Genomic DNA, 14,326 nt, shown 5'->3' with positions numbered 1-14,326 from the left:
GAGCCGGGGAGCTGCGGCTCAGCGCTGCGGCAGCGCCGGCCGCCCCGTTCCAGGCGGGAAACGGCGGCGCCTCAGGTCACCCCTTCCGCCGGGCCCGCCGCCTCCCGGCCACAGGGGCCCAGGCTCCGCCGGCCGCCGCCCGGCCATAGGGTCCCAGCCCGGCCGCGGGCCCCGAGGCGCGCACGCCCTCCGCCGCCTTCTCCCGCCCCGAGGGGCGGCCGGGGGCGCTCGGGCGCCGCCATGCGAAGGCGGCGGCGCGGCGCTCCCCGGGCCGGCGGACAAGATGGCGACTCCCATGGAGCTGAGCTGCTGGGGAGGCGACTGGGGGCTGCCGTCGCTGCACCCGGAGTCTCTAACCGTCATGGTAACGGCCGGCGGCCGCCACCCGCCCCGGGAGGAAGGGAGGGGAGCGGGGAGGGACGGCGCCCCGGGGCTTGCCCGCCGCCGGCACGGCCGTCCGCGGGGCTCTTCCCCCACCGGCCCCGGTAGCCCTGAGGCCGGGCCTGTGGCGGGAGAGGGACCCGCCGCTGCCGCCGTGCGCGGCCGGGGGTGGGACGTGATGGCGGCTGGGCCTGCGGCGGGGCCTGGCAGGGTGGCACGGCGAGGGCCCCGGCTTCGTCCCGGCAGGGAGCGGTGGCTTTCGATGAAATGTTGTCTTACACTTTTCTTACAAATAGTGACTGGATTTTTTTCCCCCCGCAATCTTTATTGCAGGCGTACGCCAAGTTTTCTGGTGCTCCTCTGACAGTGAATCCTATAAACAACTCCTGGAGAGCTCCGAAAGGTACCACTTGTGCTTTTCTTCTCCTTTAGCTGTGCCGTCAATGTGGGCTGCAAGTTTCTGCGTTGTTGCGGACTTTGGTTCGTTTTTGTGTCTGGGAGTGTAACCTGTCCCAGTGAAGGCTACCTGCTTTCACCATGCGTCGATACACTGCTTTGCAGGATCGAGCGGGATGAATTAGTGGGGATGAAATAACAGAAGAAGTAAGTGAAGTCCCTCAAAGGACACTTTATTAAAATGTGTATGGGTGGAGCAACAGACAGTCAACAAAGAAGGGGTGCCAAGTACGTACCCGTTTCTGTCAGGCAGTCTAAATTGATGTTATAGTGAAAGCAAACTTTTAAGCTTTTTACGTTTTGCATATTTACAATGAGAGTAACTAGGCTTGTGTATGGAAATAGTGTTCTTTAATTACATATAATTTAGTGGGCTGGTACAGTTGGAAGTGCAATGTGAGCCTCAAAGAGTATAACTTGACACCAGCTGGCGTGTTTGGTACTGTGCTGAGTTGGAGAGGTTGACTCAGAAAAGGTGACTAATGACCTAGTTGATGGAGAAGTTGAAGATTGGGTATCTGAGAGGACTTCTTTGTGTTGGATGCTTGTACTCATCACTTACCTGCGTAAGTTATTGTCCTGGTGTGTTCCAGAGAGGTAGCGGCAGTGTTGAAGTACTGTGTTACGTACATTCACCACATCTTCAGTTTAGGCATTACAGTATCCATGCAGAGGTTGCGCCTTTGACTGTTGTTTTTCAGTGTATTTTTTTCTCTTAGCAGAAAATACCAAAAACTAGCTGAGTGTACTTGCCAAAAGTTCAGTGTCTTTCTTCATAGCCAAAATACATAAAATCTGTTAAAAAAAAAATCCACATAGTAAGTAAGTGTTGCTGATAATTGGTACTTCAATAGTATTTAGCAGCACAGTCTTGTTAGGCTTGTTGTGGTGCACTTATGTTGTGAACGTGCTGTAAGATGGCCGCTATTAGAGAGATCATATACTCTACAGTCTTTGATCCTGCAATCTATTGAGTCAAGGCTGACCAGTAAGCTTCTGGCAGAAGAAAAGTACTTGGTTCTGGAGTAGTTCATGGTTATGCAGTGGTAGCTTGGGCAGTGGTTGTAGCAAGGCTAGAGAAAACAAGTAGTTAAAATGGATTTGGAGGTGAAGGAGAGGGAAAACTGGAGTAGAAGAAAGGAGAGACCCAGAGGAGAATGAGTTGAGAGGGCCGTTGGACTGGGTTGGAATTTGTGTCTTAAGATGAGCATCTGAAATCCAGACAAGTAGCCTGCTATCTATATCTCAAAGTATCAGATATCTATCAGAAGACATTGGCTTGTTATCAGTTAAGGCCACAATACACTAATGATATTTGTGACTAAATATATGTGTGGAACTCCCCTGCTACATAAAGCTTAGTTTGTTTGTACGTGTTAGCAAGATCAGAGCATGCTATGGTGAAAAGAATCATAGAATCGTAGATTCATAGGTTGGAAAAAAGCTCTAAGATCATCAAGTCCAGCCGTCACCCCAGCACCATGCCTGCTAAACCATGTCCCAAAGTGCCACATGTACGCGTTTTTTTGAACACTTTCAGGGATGGGGTCTCCACCACCACATCAGGGCAGCCTGTTCCGATGCCTGAGCACTCTTTCAATAAGGAAATTTTTCTTAATATCCAGTCTAAACTTCCCCTGACACAGCTTGAGGCCATTGCCTCTCATCCTATTGCTAGTTAGTTGGGAGAAGAGACCAGCACTCATCTGGCTACAACCTCTTTTCAGGTAGTTGCAGAGAGCGATAAGGTCTCCTCTCAGCCTCCTCTTCTCCAGACTAAACAACCCCAGCTCCCTCAGCCACTCCTCGTAAGACTTGTTCTCTAGACCCCTTACCAGCCTCATTTCCCCTCTCTGGACACACTCCAGCACCTCAGTGTCTTTCTTGTAGTGAGGGGCCCAAAACTGAACACAGTACTTGAGGTGTGGCCTCACCAGTGCTGAGTACAGCGGCACGATCACCTCCCTACTCCTGCTGGCCACTCTATTCCTGATACAAGCCAGGATGCCGTTGGCCTTCTTGGCCACCTGGGCACACTGCTGGCTCATGTTCAGCCGGCTGTCAACCAGCACCCCCAGGTCTTCTTCCAGCGGGCAGCTTTCCAGCCACTCCTCCCCAAGCCTGTAGCGTTGCTTGGGGTTGTTGTGACCCAAGTACAGGACCCGGCATTTGGCCTTGCTGAACTTCGTACAGCTGGCCTCGGCCCATTGATCCAGTCCGTCCAGATCCCTCTGCAGAGCCTTCCTACCCTCGAGCAGATCCACACTCCCACCCAACTTGGTGTCACCTGCAGACTTACTGAGGGAGCACTCCATCCCCTCATCCAGATCATTGATAAAGATGTTAAACAAGACCGGACCCAAAACTGAGCCCTGGGGGACACTGCTTGTGACCGGCTGCCAGCTGGATTTAACTCCATTCACCACCACTCTCTGGGCTCGGCCATTCAGCCACTTCTTTATCGAGTGAAGAGTACACCCATCCAAACCATGGGCAGCTAGTTTCTCCAGGAGGATGCTGTGGGGAACAGTGACAAAGGCCTTACTACAGTCCAGGTAAATGGCATCCACAGCCTTTCCTTCATCCACTAGACAGGTCGCCTGGTCATAGAAGGAGATCAGGTTGGCCCAGCAGGACCTGCCTTCATGAACCCATGCTGGCTGGGCCTGATCCCCTGGTTGTCCGTTACATGCCCAGTGAGCGCACTCACGATGAACCACTCCGTAATCTTGCCAGGCACTGAGGTCAGGCTGACAGGCCTGTGGTTCCCAGGATCCTCCTTCCAGCCCTTCTTGTAGATGGGTGTTACACTGGCAATCCTCCAGTCATCTGGGACCTCCCCTGTTAGCCAGGACTGCTGACAGATGATGGAGAGTGGCTTGGCCAGCTCCTCCACCAGTTCCCTCAGCACTCTAAACAGGAAAGTAGATGAAGTGACTGATTGCTTTCTAGTTATAACTCATCCATATAAACTATTGACTATATTATTTATGCCTTCTAGGAGATGTACCAGTCCTGATATCAGAAGACATTGTTATTTCTCAGCCGGCAAAAATACTAAACTTCTTAAGAAAACAGGTAGGTCTCTTTCAAAAGATTTGTTTTCTTTCACTTGTAGTGACTCTGCATGTCCCCTGTATAGACTGATACAAGCTTCCGAAAACCAGGAACTCAGTTCAGACCCAGTGCTTTCCTGTTTTTCGTACATGCATGAGAATTGCAAAATGGTGGATAACACATTGCTGTTTGAACGTTTGACTGTTAGTTATGTGAAAGATTTAAAAATAGGCACGAGAAACTGTTCTTTGAAAAGGACAACAAACTGCCCTTAATTGAGTAGTTGCTCACTGAGCACCCTGCTCTAAATTATGTGTCATTATGGCTTTGCAGACCTAGAATATCACAGTTTGGGCAGTGTGGCTTTAAATGCTTAAATGAGTAATTGTTTCCTAGTGCTGTTTTTTTGAAGGATAATGCATGCAGTGTTGTTTTTAATCTGCGTAGTTTTTCTATGACTTGTGGTGTGAAAAAGTCTGCAAGCATTTCTTGATGCACATCGTGTTACTGCGTAGTCAGCTCTTGCTTGCTGTTTGCAGATCTCTTAATGTTTTATTCACAAAGAATACAGCTACACAATTTCTTGTTTTCATGAAGTCTAAAGAAGTCTAATACAGCATGGCAACATCTTTTTAGTTCTAAGATGGTCTTCCAGCCTGATATTCTGCTTTTATATTAGAAATTCATTTCCTGCCTAGTCAAGAAGATTATCTGATGAATGCTGTGTTAGTGAAACTTTAAATCTTTGGAGGGAGAAAAACAGAATCTGAAAACTGCACATTTGAGATGGGATTTTAGACAGTTGTTTTAAAATTCAGAAGTTTCATAGCCATTTGAATAGCAAAGATTGCTTATTGTTGGGGGGGGAAAAACTGTTTGAGTTAAAGTATAACAAGAATATGCTTGATTTTCAGATATCTAAGGGTCAGCCCTGATCCTTTGTTTCTAAAGTAATGAAGCGAATCTCATCTTGCTCCCCAAAACTTTAACAGCCCTTTTAATGTACCCTAAAAGGATCCAGTGTCAGAATTAAAAGCTGTTAGCTGTTACTGCATTAATTTAACTGTGCGTTTGGTCGCTTACATTGTTAGCATCCAATTTCTAAACTTTTAGAATGGTAATTAAAAGAAAAAGAATGCTTTTTTTTTTTTTTGTGCTTACATCAGCTTAAGTGCCAGATGCTTCTTCAAAAACAAAGATGGGGACTTGGCAGAGGTTTGCTATATCCCTAAATACTGAAAAATTTTCTCTGTATCACTGGTCAGTTGCTTGGAAAGCAGTCAGAAGGAGACACAACAGTTATTTGGGGAATAGGAGGACCCAAAAATCTAAGAGTGGTAAAGTGGAAAAGGGAGATGCAAGGAGGTTTGACATAGCTGGCCTGAAGAAGTAAAGAAATTCTAGTGAACGCGTGCTTTCTGTCCCAAAAGATTTTGTTGTATTTACTAACTTGATAGCTGCTAAGTTTGAAGCAACTTTGGGTTGCCTTGATGATCTTTTTGGAAAGTTCTGTGTAACGTTATTTGTAGTATGTATTTCTTTTTTTAATTTGTAGAAATATAATGCGGATTATGAATTGTCCGCAAAACAAGGAGCTGATACACTGGCATACATTGCACTGCTTGAAGAGAAACTGCTTCCTGCTCTGGTAAGTATTGAGAAATACTTCATAATGGTCAGAATTTTTGGAATCGAATACTACAAGAAGTACCCAACACAAGACATTAAAGTCTCTCAGCCATAGTCCTGGCCAGAGTGTATTTGCTTTATTAGTCCAGTTTTGGAAATACTGCCTAGCAACTTTTGAAAAGGAAAGAAGTGTGTGTTTGTGGGGTGTGAAGTAATAATAATGAATTTATGAAAGACATTCTGAAAGGGCAGCTGTGATTTTTTTTTTAGATGGTTTTTGGGAAACAGTATCATGTAAACAGCTTATTGTGGCTGTGTTTTGTTTCATTTGATTGTTTTGAAAAACTTAGAGTTAGGTGGAGTATGTCTCATGCGGGGTGCACAACTCTGGAAGCCTTTGGAACTGTTCGGTTGGAACTTTTGAGAAATTAAAATACCAATTAGTAATTTCATTTTTCAGTTCTAAAGAACACATGACCACATGCCCTCACCAGTTTAGTGTAAGTACATTAGAGCTATAAAAGCCCCCAGACATTGGATCTTTTGAATGACTTTGACTTCAGTTTGTGCAGGAGAAAATATTCTGACCAGGTGATGTCACAGACTAGCCTATTCAGCTGGCCTGCAAGGTTTCGAATTCATCATTTCATAATATCTTTAAGATTTATGTAAGATTAGAAAAAAAAATCTAGAAAGTTCAAACCTGATCTTGTACATCTGCAACTTTTTTGGTAATGTATTTTCTATGTACAGTGTGTCTGTGGGAGTGTGTGTATATATACTTAAATGAACATGAGTGTATATGTAATTTTATGCACATGCGTGTAGGTCTATGTAATATCTTTGTTGTTTCTCTTTACGTGGAAGGTAGGTGTTGCTTTAATTACATACTCCTACCCTCGAAGGATTCGTATAATCCTTTATGGATTCTCACACTAATTCCTGGTGCTTCTGCTTCTCTGACAGAGATCTTGCGCATCAAACTTGTAAGAGATGTCTACTATTCTGACTCAAATTCCAATCATATTTTTCCTTGTATTGATACAGCTGCACACTTTCTGGGTTGAAGCTGAAAATTACTGCGGTGTGACAAAACCATGGTTTGCCTCGAGGATTGCCTTCCCACTGAGTTTGTATCTGCCTGGAAAGATGTCCAGGGAAGCACTGAACAGGATCTTGCTGACCAGGGGAGGGCCTCCACTCTACAGCCTCACTGAAGTGGAAGCACAGGTATGTGTTGTGTAGTAAAGAATTTGTAAGTTGGTGCTGTCGCAGATAAGAACTGAAACAGTCTACCACACTGTCAAATGGTGAACGATGAAGCGCATACTAACCTTGCTACATCTAGGGCTCTTAGACAGTCTTGTGTCTCATCAGATATACAGGGATGCCAAGGAGTGCCTAAATCTCCTGTCGCAGAGATTGGGAACATCTCAGTTTTTCTTTGGAGATACGTGAGTGTGTTTTTCCTTTTTTTGCCTTAAATGACTAACAAAACAGGTACGATATGACTCTGTGAACACTTTAACTTTGTGGGATTTTTTTAACCTGAAAGAATGTTGAAAGTGCTGCACAGTAGTTTCATGTCTCACACTCTACTTTTCAGATAACTGAATGACCAAACAGGGCAGAAACAAGAACTTTGAACTAAGGCAATACGGTTTCTCCCTTATCCTGCATTTTTCAGGAGAGGCAGATGCTGCCCCCAGCTGCTAAGAAAATGTGGGGTGCTTGAGGAGTTAGTGTAGCACTAGAAAATGTTTTTCCACCACTGAATGTCACCTCCTGTGTTTGTATGTGGAAAAAATGCTTTAAGCCTGAAATGTTACCACTGCCTTCATGGAAGGAGCGTGTAGGTCCGGGAACACTCCTCTTCTGTGGTACATGCACAGACCAGGAAGCAGATACTGCCAACAACGTAGTGCCAACAGCTCCTAAAAAGGGCGATCTGTTCCTTCAGCCACTGGAGTGAGACCATTGCATGAGACAGGATCCTGGTCCCCTGGCATACAGCTTGGCTTTTCTGGTGCCAGAAACATGTTTTAGAGGGGCTTGTTTATCAGTGTATGTGACAGCATGACTGCATTTTAATGCTGAAGTTAAAGTTCCAGCTTGCCAACATGTCTCTAGTTCAGACGTACTGAAATCAGTAGATAATCTGTACAAAGCACTTACCAGATTGGTATGAGAAGACAGAATGCCAGAAGAGTGGACTGAGTTCTGTCCTGAGTTGTGTTTGGCATACACAGAAAACAGTTACATTGTAGAGGTCTTAATGTCTTAACCTCAGTCACTTTGATGTTTTGTTTTGTCACTCTTTTCAGGCCTACCACCTTGGATGCCTTTGTGTTTGGTTTCCTTGCACCGATTTATAAAGTGTGCTTTCCCAGAGTACAATTACAAGAGCATTTGAAACATCTTCCCAATCTGTGTCGATTCTGTGATGATATTTTAAACTGCTACTTCAGGGTAACTGTCTCAGGTAAGTGGTGTTTCTTTTCCCCTTTTTGTCATGTGTAGTCTTGTTTGGATTAGGACACCAGGATTTCACCTGTGAACCAAGGCAGAATTAGATTTTATGTAGTTTATACTAGAACTTCTCTGTGGAAATGAGATAGAGAAACTTCCAAAGTTGTGCAGAAAGGACTGAAAATTAAAAGTCAGGGTTAATACTCAGTTTTAGACTCTGTCAGGCATTGGCAAAATGCACCTGCATCTGTGCTATGGCTCATGTGTACTGCTTCTGTCTTTCTCACATGCAGTGGCTTTTCCGCTTAAATTCTTCTTAGGATGAAAATACTGCATGAACTTTCTCTCCAGTGTTCGTCTATTTTTTAAATATTTAAAAGCTTTTTTGAATGAATACCTTTTCACTCTTCATCTTTCTACCTTCACTCTCCAGGCCATTCTCCTGCTGGACAGGATACAGCAGATGCTAATCTGCAGAAACTCACACAGCTTGTAAATAAGGAATCCAACCTGATTGAAAAGGTTACTTTTGCTTCAGTCTCTATTTTTCCTGCTTCGTTGTGGTTACTTGTTCACAGATACTCTTGCATGGCAATTGCAACTGTACAATGGACTTCTTAATTGCTTCTTTTCTAGTGAGTTGGTGTAGAGAGTCAGGAAGACTATTACATAATTTGAAAGGAATAGTTAATGATGCCTTGTTACTTAACAAGTATTTTTATTACAATCAAGAGCATTGTCTTGCAAGTGCACGTACCAACAAAAGAAGGGTGCCTTTCTGCAAGGGCGCGTTCCAGCAAAGGATGAGGCAAATTAATATGCCCTAAATTTCAAAACTCAGAAATGCTCCTGCAAGTTAAGACCAGTTGCCAGCTCTCCTTGCTCCCAGCTGAACGCTGTAGTCACTAACCTACAGTCACTCTTTCTCTTGCTTGTTCTACACCTGGCTTTTATTTCTTTATATTCTTTGTTTCTAAGGCTGTCACTCAGCTCCTGTCAAAATCTGTACAACTTACGTGAAAAATACTTGTGAAGAATTAGTCTTCCAATGCAGACAGAACACTTTAACTAAAAGTATAGAAATTGTTGCTTCCTGAAAAAGATCGGTGTATGAAATAGATCATTAACTATGATCAGCTTCTGTAGCATTACGTATGGATTGTATCTCCTCTTTGTGGTATTGAAATGTGGCTGTGGAAGTTTAAAGAATGGGTTACGTAGACATTTGTCAGGCATGATTTAGGTAAAGGTGATCCTACCTTGAGGGAACAGGATGGGCTAGACAACCTGTGGAGATCTACCCTGTGCTGTCTTCTGTGTTTCTGTTTATTTTGTAATAATTAGACTCTTTTTGATGCACAGGGCATTAGATTGATTTCCGATGAAAATGTAAAATCTTTATATTCAGAGATTAATTTTAACCTGTCTTTCAAAAGGTCTTATCACAAGTTCTTTATTAAATACTTTTTGAAATTTGCAACTAATCTAAATTCACCCAGGGCCTCCAGAGCATTTCCAGTTTGAAAAAAAGATTTGTTCTTGCAAAGTGCTGAACGTGCAAAAGCATCCATTGGCGTTAGCAGTTTGACTTTGATCTGCTTTCTAGCAGCTTTTGGCTATTATACCGAATTGAAACTTTGACCCATTAGAAGAAGGTAGCAATGTTACTTTCTTCATTAATCTTGATGAAATGATTTGAGCAGAAGCACCCCTGTTTGCCCTGGGTTTGATGCAGCATATGCTAATGGAATGAATAGCAGCTCTAACACAAGTGTATAATTCGGACTGGAGAGGAACCAGGGCATCAGTTTTGGCTGGTCCTGAAATAACAGGGTAAAAAACACCCCAAACCAGCATTAATAATGGCAGCCCTGACAAACAAACTAATCGTATAATCTGTATTCTACTGTTTGCCAGATCCGGCTCTCATTATTTCTCTGCAGATGGACGACAACCTGCGTAAGAGTCCTCAGCATCCGCCTCGAAAGCTAACAACGCTCAAGCTGGCTGCAGGTGGAGAAGAAAGCAGTCCATCAAATCGTTTGTCACCTTGACAGCTTTTGTTGCCCATACACACATTTGCCTTCAACTCTTTGAGCGCCACAGTAAATTTTTTCACATGAATGTTGTTTTGCAAGGGAGGAATCTGCTATAGGTGCAAGGGAGGGGTGTAGTGAAGAAATACAGCTTTACAGTCTCCTATCTACCTGTGCTTTTAAGAAATTGCATAGTTCAGGCTGGCCACGCACTAAGCTGAGCAAACGAGGCTTATTCCTGCAGGTGTTAAAGTGATTTTGTACAGCATATTTTTGCCTTTAGCTTAGCAGAAATGTTGACCAGAAGTTAGAATTCTACTTATGGAATGTTCACCATTATTTTGTGGCTTTTGGTTTTACTTGTAATCATGTTACTGTATGTGAGTGGGTATACTCTTGTATATGTATGAAAATTACAAAGCCCAGTTGCAAAATCGGTGAAAAGACTGGGGAAAAAATGAAGTGTTTCCCTGTGTGGCAGCTGAGAAATGACAAGCAAGGAGAGCAAGTTAAATATTTTTTATTGTACTTTCATGAACACTCTTGGGTCAAATATTTTAAGGTTCTTTGTATTTTTGAAAACTTGTTATGTTGTACTTTGAGGGGGATTGTTGAAAAGTGTATGTGCTGTGGGGAGTGCAATGATGTACAATACTCACATTTCACAGGTACCTGGTATTAGTCCTGTGTGAAACAGTCTTAACCTGTGTACAGGGTAATGCCACATGCTGCAAAGCTACTAAGTCAAAATCACAGAGGACTGGTAGTGAGATGGAGAGGTTTGATAAGATGCTGTCAGGACAAGAGACTTGACTAGCAAACATAGTGTGGCATTGGATTGAAAGGAACTGGTTAGAGCTTTGTAAGAAAGCTTATGTGGGCTTTTAAATTTGTCACAAATGGCTGTGAATTGGTCTTACCTTATTTTTTTATAAGCACTACATACAAGAATTAAAAAACGTCCACATTTGTTACTGTTTGACCGCCTAGTTTACAGTTCTTTTATCTCTGCAAACTAATACATTGCAGCACATATTTCTTCTGTTTAAGTAAAGGACTTCTGTCTTACTACATTTTCTCTTAGCAGCAGCCCTGCCAGTTCTAGAGACCCAAGCAATTCCATTGCAAGAGACATGCTGTAATTCTTACTGGCAGCATACTGGTGGATGCTTCATGAGTGGCTGTGAAGAGGATTAGTCAAGGAGATTGGCCAAAATGGCAGCGCTTCGGATACAGAAGTCTGATAGCTGTATGTGTGGGATGGCTGTTCCATTTTTATCCTTTTTCTGGCCAAATCAAAAGTCTTTCAGCTTCCCTTCAGCTACTAGTCACATTTGAGATACACAGATAAATTATTCCCTATTTATAAAGACAAGACTGTAGATTGTGTACATACTGTACTTTCAGACTTGATACGTAAGGAATGTAATATCTTTAACATTTCTTAACTGTAATTGAAATGTTTGGTTTCTAATGAGCACTTTAAAATAACGTTTAAGCTTCATGCTCTTACTAGAGTGTTTGTTTCAGTGATTTGAAATTAATCTGTCTCATGATAATTGTGTAAACCAACAGTCCACTACATGTTGAAATTTTTACTGCCTGTATCTTGATAAGAGTCACATGGCTTTTCAAAGTCTATAGTTTATAAACATGGCTATGGAGAATATGCCTTAGTTTGTTGCTTTTGTGAATATGTACACAGTCTTTAAAATCTCTTTGTAAGAAGGTCATTGTTCCAAGATTAAAATTTTGGATTTTTAGTGGAGTTTTGCTAGTGTTTTTTATGGGAATTATGTCAGATTTTTTGAACATTTTTCTTTTTCATTGTGAAAAGGTTTATCTTGTCTGTAAAAAAAAAAACAAACAAAAAAACCACATTTTAGCATATCCATGGGATCGGATTTTAAATTTTAATTACAGCTCTTCAGTACCAATCCTTTCTTACAACTGCTGTGGGAAGGGGTGAATAGGGAAACACAGGTTTTCTGATCTTAGTGAATGTCAGCCTTGGGCTGTGTGACAGCAAAATTTTGACAAACCAATGCCCGAGTAACTTCATTGGGTGGGAGGGGGCTACAGGGCTGGCGGTCACAGCAAACGTTGCCTGCAGTAGTGCGCACCGTCCCAGGCAACCAATGAGGTTGCACAGCCCTGCACTGCCTGCCTTTTTTAACTTTTTATCCAAGGTGAATTCAAAACAAAACTACTTTATGTGGAAGGTGTCCTTTCTGTGGCCTGACTGCTTGGGCTTGCCTATTAGTTTACCGGCATATTTTGTGTGCCTGAGTTTTGAAGCTGGGCGTTTGCGGATGTCCAGCGTGAGACCAGTTTGAGTAGCTGTAGCTATCTGCATCTGGAGCAGTCAAAGCTGCTTCTCTGGCTAGCGGAGAAAGATGGGGTCCAGGTGGGATTCATCTCCTTTAGATGCCTGGAATAGTGAAGTGAGTCCTGAAAATGTGCGTGTCTGCCAAGGGTGAAGGAAGCCTTCGCTGCCTACCTCAGCTACAGAGTGAAAACCTGCCACAGGGACTGGCTTTTCCTCCGCTGCCTGAGACTGCAGACACCGGGGCTCAGCCCTTCTGGCCAAGCAGCAGTGGTGGGGCCGCGACAGCATTGCGTGGACCTTCTTGCTATGGAGAGTGTCTGGCTGTCATACGTGCTGCAGCTCTGCAGCCTGGAAACACTGGGCTTTGTGTGTAAGCTCCTGCAACGTGCAAGCGCGGGATATACCCCAGGGTTTCCCTTGTCTTGCTGCTACCAGGGCAGCTGGTGGGCCGCCTCCTCCCTGCCCGCTCCCTGGACGGTAGTGGCTGAGACGAGATCATTACCTGTAGAGCATCTCATCCAGCCTGCCACCTTTCCCTGGTGGAGAAGGCTGCCTGCTGTAAGCGAGGTGAACCCCTCTGGCAGGTTGCAAATTTAACACCCCTGCTTCCCGGCAATCTTGTGGTGAAAGCCTATTTGTAGGTATCTGTAGGGCTCTGCTGTGTTGTTCTGCCAGCTGCTTGTAGGAACATGTAAGACCCGGAAGAAATAAGATGAAAAATGTTATAAATTAATTGCTACAAATATGGTCTACTTAACATTTCCAAGACAGCTTTAAAAATGTCTTTTCACTCCTCTGAAAATATTGATGCGTTAGGCTTTTACATATGCTTACACATTGGTGAAGTCACATCACTTTTGCTAATGTCGCTTAGCACTCCATAAAGAAAAAGACCCAGTTGTGTTTGGTTCCTGCTTAAAATGGTTTCCAGACTCATTTAGGTAGGTTTCCTCTCTTGCTTGGTATTATTCTTGGCGTTGCAGTAGGAACCATTCATGGTGCTTTTTTCTTTTTTTCGTACAGCAAGGCAGAGCAGCTTTTCGTGCTAGCTTGGTGAACTATGCTCTAGCTAAAATCTGGCTGGTCCGTGCTGTTGGCAACAAGTGGACTGATTGCTAATGTACTGAAAGGCCTTGTTGACTGTCAAGACACTGCACAAAAAAATGTACTGTTTCACAGTAAAAATGTCCACTTTCACAAATCATCTTAGTCTTGTTAGTGGCTAGCCTGACTCAGCAACATGCTCCGTAATCCCGTGCTAACCAATGCCAGCGAGGTGATGGATTTTGGTGGGCTTGCTAGAGCACCGGTGCAGGATCAGGCCGTGCAGCATGGCAGGTGGTATTAGAGCAACGCAGAGGGCTGAGCGGGTCAAACACCAAAGCACGCAGCCCAGAGCTTTCCACTCGGCATCCAGCCTCTGTCCTCGTCCAGCCTAACCGAGCCGGTGGAAAAGCCGCTCTCGTCCACCCGGCTGGCCCGGGCATTCTGCCCACCATTGGTCCTCTGGCCCACGTCGTCGGGAGCTGCCACGTGTCTACCCACGGAGCAGCAGCCTTTGGAGCTTCAGCTGGTTAAGCAGGCGAGGGAGCACGCATGGGGCAGCTTTGTCGGCAGCACTGGGGAGCGCTCGTCCGCACTGGGGAAGGTGAGATGTGGCTGAGCACTGGCAGGTTTCTGGGAGAGAAGTTATTCCCCAGCCCAGCCACCCGCCAAAGCATAGGCCCACCTGATGTCTGGCATACAGGCCTCTCGGCAGCACTGCCGTCCTGCATCTGTGACACCCGCCATGCAGAGATGATGATGATGATGATGATTGATGATGATGATGATGATGATGATGTGGTGGGGCTTGATGCCCTTGTAATACCTTGTCTCCCTGTCTGGGCAGCAGGGCAGAAGCTTTACCGGTCTCCTCCTTGCAGCAGGAGACCTGCCCAGCAACGGGGAGGGCCGGGGGCAGCCCGTT

The 14,326-nt window shown here is 44.5% G+C and overlaps 1 protein-coding gene across 4 annotated transcripts; it reads left to right on the top strand.

Moving 5' to 3' along the window:
• Window positions 1–231: 231 nt before the first annotated feature.
• On the top strand, window positions 232–11,796 carry MTX3 (metaxin 3). 4 transcript variants are annotated; one of them, XM_075411460.1, is made up of 9 exons: window positions 232–364; window positions 715–784; window positions 3,839–3,915; window positions 5,450–5,542; window positions 6,571–6,753; window positions 6,901–6,977; window positions 7,848–8,005; window positions 8,426–8,514; window positions 9,936–11,796. In XM_075411460.1, exons 1-9 carry the CDS (start codon window positions 284–286, stop codon window positions 10,044–10,046), a joined length of 939 nt encoding a protein of 312 aa, XP_075267575.1. In that variant the 5' UTR covers window positions 232–283; the 3' UTR covers window positions 10,047–11,796. The 4 variants fall into 4 exon arrangements, with proteins under 4 accessions (XP_075267575.1, XP_075267576.1, XP_075267577.1 ...); XM_075411461.1 differs by having other exon boundaries at window positions 9,910–11,796; XM_075411462.1 differs by lacking the exon at window positions 8,426–8,514 and having other exon boundaries at window positions 9,910–11,796.
• Window positions 11,797–14,326: the final 2,530 nt, after the last annotated feature.

This window comes from Opisthocomus hoazin, chromosome Z (assembly GCF_030867145.1).
Source record: "Opisthocomus hoazin isolate bOpiHoa1 chromosome Z, bOpiHoa1.hap1, whole genome shotgun sequence".
NCBI lineage: Eukaryota > Metazoa > Chordata > Aves > Opisthocomiformes > Opisthocomidae > Opisthocomus > Opisthocomus hoazin.
The sequence above is the reverse complement of the archived record's forward strand: the minus strand, read 5'-3'. Positions and strand labels throughout refer to the sequence as shown.